At 38.3% G+C, this 12,619-nt stretch overlaps 1 protein-coding gene across 2 annotated transcripts in view; it reads right to left on the bottom strand.

Annotated features, from left to right (window-relative positions):
• The window catches only part of Ap3s1 (adaptor related protein complex 3 subunit sigma 1), a 48,191-nt gene that overhangs the window by 20,147 nt on the left and 15,425 nt on the right, over positions 1–12,619 (bottom strand). The window contains exon 3 of one of the 2 annotated variants that reach the window (XM_052155199.1): positions 10,658–10,769. The exons of the other annotated variant lie outside the window; for it this stretch is intronic. Within the exon in view, the coding sequence (XP_052011159.1) occupies positions 10,658–10,769 (112 nt within the window). The remainder of the gene's footprint in view (positions 1–10,657; positions 10,770–12,619) is intronic. 2 annotated transcript variants of the gene reach the window in all.

Below are 12,619 nucleotides of genomic sequence, written 5' to 3' on the forward strand. Positions count from 1 at the left end.
CTACAACAACACAGCAACAACAACATAAGAGAATTTTTTTTCAAAATTTGTATTTCCTAATACTTCAAAAATATTATATTGACAGAAACTGTTAAAACTATTTATTAGCTTCTAAGCAGTTCATTTTTAAGATGACATCTGGCCTTGAAAGATATACTTCAGTGACTTAAAAAAAAATGAAAGAAAGAAAATAAGTAATAAGTATTTATTATCTTTTTCCTACAGTATGATTTGAGCTAAAAAGTACAGAAGCCATGATGATAAACACCACAAGTTAAGTGTTTTTGGTAAGAAATGTCAATAGATGCTAAAACTAATGAACAAATATATACCACAAAAAGCTTATATAATTATATAAACTTAAATATTTTCTGTAAGACACTTATGAGCACAAAGGAAAATAGAACTTATGGTAGGCAAACCTGGTCTACCTTAACCACGTGACTAGAGTAAATGACCAGAACACAATGAATAAATTGGCACATCCTTCATCCTTCTAGGAAGCCCCGAGGAAGATGCAGCATCAAGTACATCAGAGCAGGTAGTAGTTTATAAACAAACTGGCCGGCATGCCTCAAAGGACCAAAGTATGAAGAATAGGAAATGAAGAACAAAGACAAGGAACCTTTAGAGTGAGACTCAGGGGACATGAAGACTAAAGGCTTGAGTCCATCCATCTCTGAGGAAAAAAACTGTATTAAAAACATATCTGGCAAATTTTAAACAAGGTATGTAGACTTCATGGAATTAGTGTATCTATGTTCATTCCCTTATTTTGTGGTAGTTTCTCTCTACTTTTTGAGACACTGTCTGCGATACAGCTAAGCTGCTATCCTAGAACTCAAGATATACAGTTATAAAATGCCTACAAGTGCTGACTGACCGGAACCAGATATAGCTGTCACCTGGGAGGCTCTGCTAGTGCATGACAAATACTGAGGGGGGCACTCTCAGCCAGCCATTAAACTGAGCACAGGGTACCCAATGGGGGAGCCAGAGAAAGGACCCAAGAAGCTGAAGAGGTTTGCAGCACCACAGAAGGAACAACAATATGAGTAACCCAATACTCCCAGAGCTCTCAGGGACAAAACCATCAACCAAAGAGTACACATGGAGTTATCCATGGCCCCAGACACATCAGCAGCAGAGGATGGCCTTGTTAGACACCAAAGGGAGGAGAGGCCCTCGGTCCTGGAAAGACTTGATGCCATGGTGTAGAGGAATACCAGGACAGGGAAGCGGGGGAGGGTTGATTGGGGAAGGAGAGATGGCTTATGGGATTTTGGGGGAAGGAGGGAACCAGAAAAGGGGAAAACATTTGAAATGTAAATAAAGAATATATCTAATAAAAAAATTCAAAATATTCCTGCTTGGTCTCCAGAGAAATAGGATTACAGAAACAGGCTAATGTTCCCAGGTTCCTAACCTTAATAACTATACTGTACTGATGGAAGATATTAAATTAGGGGTGGAGGGCTAAGCGAACACATGCAACACATAAGAAATCTTTATACGATGTAGGCCATTCTTCTATAAGTACAAAACAATTTCAACTTTTTCTTAATCTTTAAAAGGTCAGCAAGAAGGCTCAGTGGTATAGACACCATAAGCCAAATCTGAGAGCCTGAGCTCAACCCTGGGAACCACATGGTAAAAAGGGAGGGCCTCTGCAAGCTGCCCTCTGACCTCCACACATGTGCCATGGCATGCACACATCCGAAGTACGTGCAGGTACATGCATTCAATAAATGTAAAAATATTTTTGAAGTTCTAGAAAGGTTTTTCTTTTTTAAATTAAGCTCAAATGGCACTCTCCTCTATGTCCAATTATTACCTTAAAAACCAACTACTCTGTATCAGGAAACAACAAGTTTACCTTAAACCCCAAATCAACAACAAACAGTAACAAAAGTTCATGGTTTTCTGAAATCTTCATTACATCAAAGATGATAAACTTTTGTGGTTTCTAGCCCCAAATATCTTGCCTAACTGCTTCAGTTACTAGAAGTAATGACAGAGCTTTACAGTCTACCCCCAAATCAGGTTGCTTATATCCAGTAGCTCTAATATAAATGCAGCCATGGAGGTATGTGCTCAAACAATTACAAAAAGAAATCTGCAAATTAAAAAAAAAAAAAACATAAGTAATTTATCTGAAGTCACAAAACTGTTGTGTTAGCTACGACCTAAGATCATACTGTGACTCTAAACATCAGCCTGGTAGAACATCATATGACACTTTCAAGTGACTAAGGTGACAATACAGTATGTAAATTAGGGAAGTTGACATTACCAAATTTGGATGCCAGTAGAATGTGAAATCTAAGTGATCTTTACATTTCTAGTTTCTGAAAAGCAGACATGTCAACCAGGAAAACATGAGTTTAGGAATCTGAGCAATTCTAACTTAAAAGTGTTTATAAAAATATTTTCTTGTTTATATATACACATATTCACTCATGTTCATACAACTATATGCACACACACACACGAAACAAGTAACACTGAAAACAGAAACCTTAAAATATTTTGTCTAACAGTGTAAGAGGCACTGTTTTCCTGAAACAATTCTTGAAACATCCCCTCTAGACTGCTCAGAAAGAAGACAGAAGGGCATCATTCCCTTCCTCCATTAGGAAATGTATAGGACATGACCAGAGGTGATTTCCTTGCAACAGACAAGTGCAACTCTCCACAGTCCTTTGACACTGGAGAGTTGGTTTTCCCAAACAATCCTTTAGAAACACATGAATTCTAAAACCAGATAACCTTAAACAGCTATGTTTCACCCACTAACAAAAATGCTTTCAAGTCACCCTCAGAATAAACCGAGAGGCAGGAGTGGCTCCATTAGAACATGCCACCAGGCAATCTGGTAGACCAGTAACAATCACTTCAGTGTAATTTATTATAAGATAAAGGAAGACTAAGAGATCTTTTTCAGCTGAGTATTCTTTGCTTATCAACTGCTCTAATTAAGCCTACTATTTTTTTAAAAAGATTTTTATTTTTATTTGTGAGTGTGCAGGTGAATAGAGCGCCTGGGAGACTAGAAGAGTGTGTCTAATCTCCTGGAGCCACAGGCAGTTTTCAGCCACCTGATGTGGGTGCTGGAAACTGAATTCAGGTCCTCCGTAAGACTAGCATGTGTTTTTTAACCACTGAGCCATCTCTCCAACTAAGTCTTCTTATCATATATATGTGCCACCTTGTAAAACTCATCCCAAGACACTGTACTGCATATAGGGGGAAAGATGTATGAATATTTCTAAAAAAGACAGAAAAGGGAATCATCAATTCAGTTTGTGTAATTAAGTCTTATATTCCTGTCTTATAAATTTATGATTTGATGGAAAGTATTAACTGAAAACATCACAGAAATAATACAGAATGTCTTTTCAATGCTCACACCTATTAGGTATAATTATTTGCCCATTAAAAGAAAACTAGAGTCAAAGGTTACACACCTAGTACATGGCAGAGCCTGAATACTGAGATAGATACAAGACACCACACTGCTTGAATTCACTGACCTCTCTAATCACCCCATCAGTTCTCTAAGTGGCATCTTCAAAACAAATACATTTTACTGACAAAATGTAGTGTTTTTTTTTTACAGGTCTACAGAACTTTAGTAACTCCATGAATACTACTCTAATTTAGCATGCATCCAAAAGTGAAATAATCACAGAGAAATAGTTTAGCAGTGCTGTAAGCATACCCAATGTTACCCATGGAGCTTTAAATTAAACATATAGTCAACACCAGGGTTCTTCCTAACTAAACTCAATTTTTTCATTACAAATGAACCGGGTCAATGCTGTGGTAAGTGCTAAATGTAGTATATAAAACCACAGCAACAATTTGGAATTATCCATTATCGCACTTCCATTATCTGTGTGGCACAAATTGAGGATCGTATGACTGCTTATAAATAACTCAAATGACCCAACATTAATATTTAACGAACTCCTATTCTTACTGTGTAAATATTTAAACATTTCTAATGTACACATGCAGCAAGAGAAGAGAACCTTACAGTCAGCTATTATATATGCTAGATCATCACAACAAAACAGTGCATATCAAGACTAGAAAAGGGGCCCGGTGTGGTTGTGCATGCCTTTAACTCCTGCACTTAAGAGGCAGAAGGAGGAGGATCTCTGTGAGTTTGAGGCTAGCCTGGGCTACATAGTGAGTTCCAGGACAGTCAGGACTACATAGAGAGACTGTCTCAAAAACAAAGAAATAAAAATATATTTTAAATAAAAGGGGGTATTTCTTTTTATCAACCTATGAGCAAATTAAAACAAATAGAGCAGTTGTTCAAGTAAGTGACATAATGACATAAATCCCACCCAGAATGTATTTAAATGCTTCTTCCGCACATAAAGTCAAACCCAAGAACACATGCACACGTTAAGAACACCAAATCTTTGCATAAACTATGTCTTTTTCAACAGTTATATAAACTGTACTCGAGAGAGTCCAGTTTGAATAGCACTCCTCTAACACTAGAAACAGCACAATTCCAAGCACGGGGTTTAGTACAATACGCTGATGCCTGCTTGCTGTGCTCTCTAAGGAACATGCACGGGGAGCTCAGCTCTGGTAGGTACCTCATTTCCTCTTAAATTCTTACATTAGAGATGGAAACCAAAGGATGAAAGTACCCAAGAAAATCAGTTCTAAATAAGCTCCGAATAGTTGTTTGATGAAACAAAAGCAAACATGATGGGCTCCTCAACTCAACTTTGTTCACTGGACCGCGTATTATGGTAGCTGGCTCACACATGTTCAGTGTTCCCCTGCCAGCAATAAATCAACTGGAAACCAAGAGCAATGACACAAGCACGTTCATGGTAACGACGAAGTCACTACCTTTATTTTTATTTTTGTGTATTCATGGGTATCTGTGTGAGTGTATGTCTCATGTGTGGGTGTGCCTGGGGAAGCAAGAAGAGGGTACTGAATCCCTTTGAGGTCGAGTTACAGGCAAGTGCGTACCACTGAAGGTGGGTGCTAGGAACTGAACTCAAGTCTTCTGTAAGAACACCTCTTAACAACTGACCAATCTCTCAGCTCCTCTAAGTCTACTTTTATAATAAGCAAAATGATAGAACTTTCCTGAAACACTCTTTTTTACATTTTATCTAATCAAAACAAACTATCAGGGTGGAACATGGTTCACTAGTAAGAGTCCTGCTTTAATCTAGGTTTAATCATTGACATAAACTCAAAATTCGAATTCCATTACCACCAAAGTTACTAATGTTGGAACAATAAAGCCAAAAAACATAGCAAGACACAAGAGACATTTTCCTTTTCCTAAAGTACATGACCGAATCCCCCCCCCCCCACCCCAGCTATGCTGCACAATTCTTGTCCTTGTCCTTTGGCAGTTCCTCTTCTAATACCCTGAGACAAACCGCTTCCTAATAGAACACCCAGTTAGGCCACAACATCAAAACCTAAGTACAAGTAGAGTAGTTCTGATTTACCTCTAAGAAAATTCACATCCATTTTAATCTTTCTCAATAAAGCAGACTGGATTTTAAATGAGTTTTTTCCTCTTGTTTTACCTCTAGAGACTACTAATGGCTAGCAAAGGTAATTCAAAATGTTTAAATGTAGCATATGTCTACCATTCTCTTCAGCCAAAGATAGCCAACAGAGAAACAGAAACCACAGAAAATTATTTTCTATAGAAATATAAAGATTTAGACTAAAACTACAATTATGTATCAAATAAATGAGTAAGTGTAATAATGAACTCCGTAGAAGGTAAAGTAAAATACAGTCCTGATCATCCCTGTTACCAAGCCATATAAAACCAAGGACTGCCATTCACCTCTGTCCTTACTAGGAAAGTCTACAGGGAAAGAAAACACCGACTCAGTGACCTTCAGAGGAAAAAGGACAAACAGCTAAGGATCTGGAGTCATAGTTACTGTAAGCACAAAAGATCTTTAAAATCTCTGCTTAGACTTTTAAATATTATTTTAAAACAACTTTATCCTATATGTTTATCTTAAAATGATCATTTTTTCCAACCACTACCAACACCGCCAATTTAGGATGAAAGGAATTAAAGAGAAAAGGGAGAGACAGACACACAGCAAATGTTTACTATGATTACTTTGTGGTTTCATGTAACTGATACCAGCCAAGTAGTCAAAAACCAGTGTAAGACATTATAGATTTGGAAGCTGGAGAGAGAGAATTAAAATTCTTTCAGAAGTCCTAAGTTCAGTTCTCAGACTCCTCACTGGACACTCATGACTGCCTCTGACGAGCCAACACTCCTTTGGCTTCCTTGGGTACTCTAATGCACATGCACAGACATATCATAAATTAAAATACATCTTAAAACAAACAAAAAAGAATTACTTTCCAAGTGTGATAGTACACACCTTTAATCCCAGCACTCATCAGGCAGAGGCAGGTGGATCTCTGAGTTCGAGGCCAGCCCGCCCTACATAATGAGGCCAGCCAGGGCTAATTGAGACCCTTTCTTTAAAAAAAAAAAAAAAGAAAGAAAGAAAGGCATAACAAATGACTCCCATGAGGAAAGGATTGATCTAGCATTGGAGGGGAATATAAGGACAGAGAAAAAGGAGGGAGGTGATTGGAGAATGGATGGAGAGAAAAAGGTTTATGGGACATATGGGGAGGGGGGATCTGGGAAAGGGGAAATCATTTGGAATGTAAACAAAGAATATAGAAAATAAAAATATTAAAAAAGAAAGAAAGAAAAGAAAAGAAAAGAAAAGAAAAGAAAAGAAAAGAAAAGAAAAGAAAAGAAAAGAGCCAGGCAGTGGTAGCGCACGCCTGTAATCCCAGCACTCTGGGAGGCAGAAGCAGGTGGATTTCTGAGTTCGAGGCCAGCCTGGTCTACAGAGTGAGTTCCAGGACAGCCAGGGCTACACAGAGAAACCCTGTCTTGAAAAACCCAAATCCAAAAAACCAAATATATATATATATATATATTAATTCATATATATATGAATTAATGCTTCTCATAATTAGCAAATCAGGTAAAACTCAGATAAGAAAATGTCAATAGCATGTAGTGACAGCAACACTTTCCATATAACTATTCTAACTAACTTGTTGGCTTTATTGTCCTTTATTGTCTGTTATTTTATATCAAATACTATATATGGGCATTAAATTCATTCATTTATTCACGCATCAAACAATAATTTGTTGAAGACCTACTATTACTCGTAGGAGATAAATCAGCAATAATAATGCAATGCAATATATAGTCCTGGTAGATCAGTCAATAAATAACTCTAGGCGCTCATGGAGCTTTTATTCTATTAGCAGTAAATATAATAAAGCATCATATAAAATGATAACAGGTGTAAGGAAAGGGAAAATACAACAGATCAATGGTTAGAAATGTAGAGGGGATTTTTAGAAAGCATGGCCAGAGAATTCCGTATTGAAAAGGTAGGTTCTAGCCAAAATCTTGAAGAATGAAATGGCGCCTGCAGGTGTCAAAGTCAGCAGGTACGAAGTCTGAAGTAGGCAAATGCCTGCAGCATCAACAAGAGGCACATGAGAAGGAGACAGAAGACAAGCAACAGGAAGGGGGTCACCACACAAATGTGGCTTTTACTCCAATAAAAGATGAGGTTATAGAGTCTAGAATAAAAGGTGTGAGATGTGGCATGTTACAACGACACTTGACTGATACACCAAGTAAAGACCCAAACAGTAGAGACACCAGTCAGGAAGCTGTCGAAATACACAAATGTGGTAGGTAGCTAGGACTACAGTGAAGACATAAGAGGTCAGACAAAGGATTTGCTTAGATGGAGCAGAACGCACAATAAGACCCAAGAGCAAGCAAGTATTCAGGCTCTGATTCACCCACTTTAAGAATTCAGCTGTCAATAACAGTAAGACAAAAACTGTAGGAAATAGAAATTTTAGATCTACCTCATGTGAGATCTTCATGTAATACCCAAGAGGAGACATCCAGCAGAAAACTGGGCCTTAAAATCAGCCATTCAAAGAAAAGGTTTAGGCTAAAGATTAAATTTGGTACCACCAATACATAGATATTATTTGGATGAAATCATATTACCAAAAAAATAAAGAGAATATACTCAATATAAAAAACTATCCTGAAGATCAAGTAGAGTATATGTCAAGAGTGAACGGCAATCTGACTCAAACAGAAGAAGACTGCTATGAACCTGCAATTCAGCAACAACAATGCAAGAGAGCAAAACGGTTTCAGATATTCCTTCTGTAGCAAAATATTTTGCTATCAAAGGAGAAAAAGAAATGAAGACAGTGGTAGAAGAGTGAAGGTGGTGGGGCACAGCGCTGGAGGAGGGGATGATTTGGAAGACGACACAAATGCTACAATGTGAGGGGTGTTGCTGAAGCAAGAGGAAGTGAATGCTAACCTCCAAAGGCTGGTTCCTCAGCCAGGAGTAGGGTGCTAACCTCCAAAGGCTGGTTCCTCAGCCAGGAGCAGAGTGCACCGTTTATACAGCACACAGCAGGCAGGCAGGGAGACAGCAGGAGCCAGCCAACGTTCTCTCCTGACTGCTTCAATAGAAGTGAGGTCTAGCTAGAGAGTAGAGAAGTGGTGTCAGAGTGAAAAGCGGAGCAGAGATGAACTGTAATCAGTGGACAGCACTGAGGACGACTATCCTGAGCATGCTCATGGATCTAAAGTGGACAGGAAATACGATGCCCCTTTCTTCTACATATTTTCAGATGTATGAGAACGGGCCAGGAGTTAAGTGCTAGGCACACTCTATGACTACTCATGGAATCTAAGCTGAACAAGGACAAGGCAGGCCTCAGTAGGATCAGGGAGAATGGAAAACGTGACATGTTCAAACCTGAGGGGCCTAGAGTAAGAGAAACAGTAAAGTACAGAGATAAAAAGGAGACTGAGAGAAGAAACTGGAGCAGGTTGTGGACTGACCAGTATTCTGTAAAAATGAGACATGAACAGACAGCTGCGGCAGAAGGCAGAGCTCTGGAGGAACAGAGCTCCAAGTCTGAAGCCATGAGGCTACAGACCATCACACATGTGAACACCAAGTCCCCACAGACCTTCACACATGTAGTCTTCTACTGAATGCCACCGAGTAAGAAGTAACTCTGAAAAGTCTACAGATTGTAGGTTTCTGCAATCCTGGGAACAGAGGCAATTGCTATCTGTGTCTTGGACTATCTTTCTGAATCTGTCACACTGACAGTCTTGGAAAATAGTGTCTTCCTTTTTTTTGGTTTTTTTTTTTTTTTTTTTTTTTTTTTTGGTTTTTTTCGAGACAGGGTTTCTCTGTATAGCCCTGGCTGTCCTGGAACTCACTTGGTAGACCAGGCTGGCCTCGAACTCAGAAATCCACCTGCCTCTGCCTCCCGGAGTGCTGGGATTACAGGCGTGCGCCCCCACCGCCCGGCAAATAGTGTCCTCCTTAAGAGAAAAGAATAAGCTTACCTTTTCTTTAAAGAGAATCTCATCCTTTAGAGCAGGCATGATTCACCCATTATAAAGAATTTCAGCTCCCTAACTCTGATGTCTGTCCCCTATGTGATCTGATCTACTGGGGTGCGGGCATCACCTGACTACTTCACAGCACCCTTCTCAAACTGAGAACTAATGCAGGCAAATGTTACCATTTGTTTTTTGTTTTTGTTTTTTGTGGATAATGCTTCTGTTATTAGTAATGCAAGAAATCTTTTGTCTCATCTTCTGCCATCACCCTTTAAACTAGGTTAATCTCTAATGTTCTACAGTTGTTGACAAAAGCCCCAAAGTGTGGGAGATAAACAGAGAGGGCTACAGCTAAATGTGTAGGAAGATGACTAGTCTGATAACATGAGTAAAATCTGCAGATGTTCTAAAAGACAATGTCCTGGAAGAAACAAATAGAACATCTCTAGGCTCAATGATATGAAAAGGCGAACGCAAACACACACAAACTGTTACTTGTGAAAGCTGGAGGCAACGAAGAAGCAGCAGCAAGATTTAAAGAGTCAAAGCAATATTAACAGGTAAGATTCAAAATGAGATTTCTAATATAGAACTGACAAGTTCTATAGGCAATGCTTTTCAGGAGAGTTGAGTTTTTAGATCAGATTTAGACACATGCAGGAAGATTCACAATCTTGGGTTCCTTGCAGTAATACACATCAACAGAAAAGGCACGATGAAATTAGTTTTAATTAGTCCTAATCAATTTAGTTTCTATAGCCCTTGACATAGTTTGAACTGGATCATGATGGCACTGTTTAAGTGAATTAATCTACTTATAAGTTCATAGCTAAACAGGCTATTGGGAGGTGGAACCTGACTGGAAGAAGGGGTCACCGGGTGTCCCTGGCCCCGCCCTCTTTGCTTCCCTTTGCCATGAGGACAGCAGCATCCCTCTACCCAGCTTTCTTTCACCCTGCTACTCCTTTGCAATGGGATCAGCTGGCAGACTGAAATTTCCAGAACTGTGAACCAAAATAAACCTAACTGATTTATGTGGTACTATGCCACAGCATACCCACCGAATATCTACTATGAAACAGCTCTTATCAAACAAAAATCATTTTATAAAATTGTAATCTTACATTTATAAAAATAGAATAAAAAAAACTAATTATCAGTAGTAAGATACAACTGTTAACTTACTTGAATTAGATCTAAAATGCCAAGTTCACTTTCTGAGGAATCCACACAGAAGACAAAATATAGTGTTGCATAATGTCTGTAAATGAGTTTGTTGTCAGATCCTCCAATTAATCTAAATGACAAAACAAGATTATTGAAATGGTATAGGGAACAAAATGCAGACCATTTCATTAGTTCAAACAAAATCACATTTGTTAAAAAACTTTTATAAAACAAAATATAACAATAGCATAGCATTCAAGTAAACTTACTTCAGAAACTAAGTAAATTAAGAGCAATTTTCTTCAGAAATGTCAAGTAAAAGAAACCAGTGCTTAATTTCAGTTAGTTTATTCATTAAAGTATTCGCTGAGTAAGTACTGTGTGTCAGGCACAGAGAGAGAGCAGGTAAAGAGACAAGAAAGTTAACAGGTTGGAGAAGGTGTCATATAGAGGGCCAAGACAGGTCCCCAGCTTATCCAGGGAGTTCCCACTTCCAAATGGACACTGAAAGATAATAATATCCAGACTGACATCTAATCAGGAGCACCTTGGGCTAAGATAGCAGTGACTGAACAGGTCTGTTTCATCAAGACAATACGCACTTTCAATGAGATGTGAGGCCAGGAGACAAAAGATTAGTAAACAATGAGGCTAAAAGAACAGGCAGAAAGCAGATCACAAGGCATATGCAAGTGCTTACAAGATAGAACTTCATAGGTCACAGTAAAACACACAGCTTAAAACTGATTATCAGCTAGGAAAAAAAAAGAGTATTTTTAAGCTTTAAATAAATGTAGCATCAAGATGCTATCCAAAAACATTTTTCTTAAATCTAAATGTAAGAAAACCATGCTAATGAATATTCAATATTTTCATCAAATACTTTTACTCATATATTCATACTGATTAGAATTTAGCATTTTAAAAAATAATTTAGGAATCATCTGAGGCATCTTATGTTTTTCCAAATATACTTTAGCTGTAAAATATTCAAGTTTATAATAGCAAATTCATCTTCTCAAGACCACTTCAACATTAACATAATTTAAAACCAGACTATACACAATCAAAACTATGAGAGCATTCTCAACAATATAGGGTGTAACATTTTTCCTATCCCATATCTATAACACTACACTCACAAACTCATAGAAACTACTTCTCTAAGTTCATATACTTTCTTGTCCTATGAGAGCAAAAGCGGAAATGATCTTGGGTGAAACAAAGTGAAGGGTTCCTTCTATACTGGTCTAGACAGGATTTAATTTAAAAGTCGTTATGTGCACTTTAAATATTCTGAGATTGGTTATGACAACAATTACAACTGTTCACTGAAGGGGTAAAATGAGCACATTAGCAATTTCACTGCATGCTTTTTGGTTTTTGTTTTGTTTTGTTTTGTTTTGTTTTGTTTTAAAAGAAGACCATGCTTCTGAAAAAACATGTTACAATGTAGCTATTAATACTCAGAGAAACTAAGGATCTCTGCAAGGCAAGTATTCATTGGCCTGGAAAACACAACTCTACTCTAAACTGCTCTAATACTGATACAAATTCATGTACGAATTTGTTTTTGTTAGGGTTTCTAGTGCTATGATTAAACAGCGAGACCAAAACATGTCAGTGAGGAAAGGGTTAAGGTGGCTTACACTTCCATAGTAGTCCATCATTGAAGGAAGTCAGGACAAGAACTCAATACAGGAACCTGGAGGCAGGAACTGATGCAGAGGCCATGGAGGGGCACTGCTTATTGACTTGCTGTCCTGTCCTGCTCAGCCTGCCTTCTTATAGAACCCTGGACCACCAGCTCAGTGATGTCACCATGCACAATGGGCTGGGTCCTCCCCCATCAGTCACTAAGAAAATGCCTTACAGCTGGATCTCATGGAGACATTTTCTCAGTTGAGGCTCCCTCCTCTCTGAGGACTCTAGTTTGTGTCAAGCTAACAGAGCTCTGTCTAGTGTTCTGTCATATACAGA

Source organism: Apodemus sylvaticus, chromosome 13 (assembly GCF_947179515.1).
Source record: "Apodemus sylvaticus chromosome 13, mApoSyl1.1, whole genome shotgun sequence".
Taxonomy (NCBI): domain Eukaryota; kingdom Metazoa; phylum Chordata; class Mammalia; order Rodentia; family Muridae; genus Apodemus; species Apodemus sylvaticus.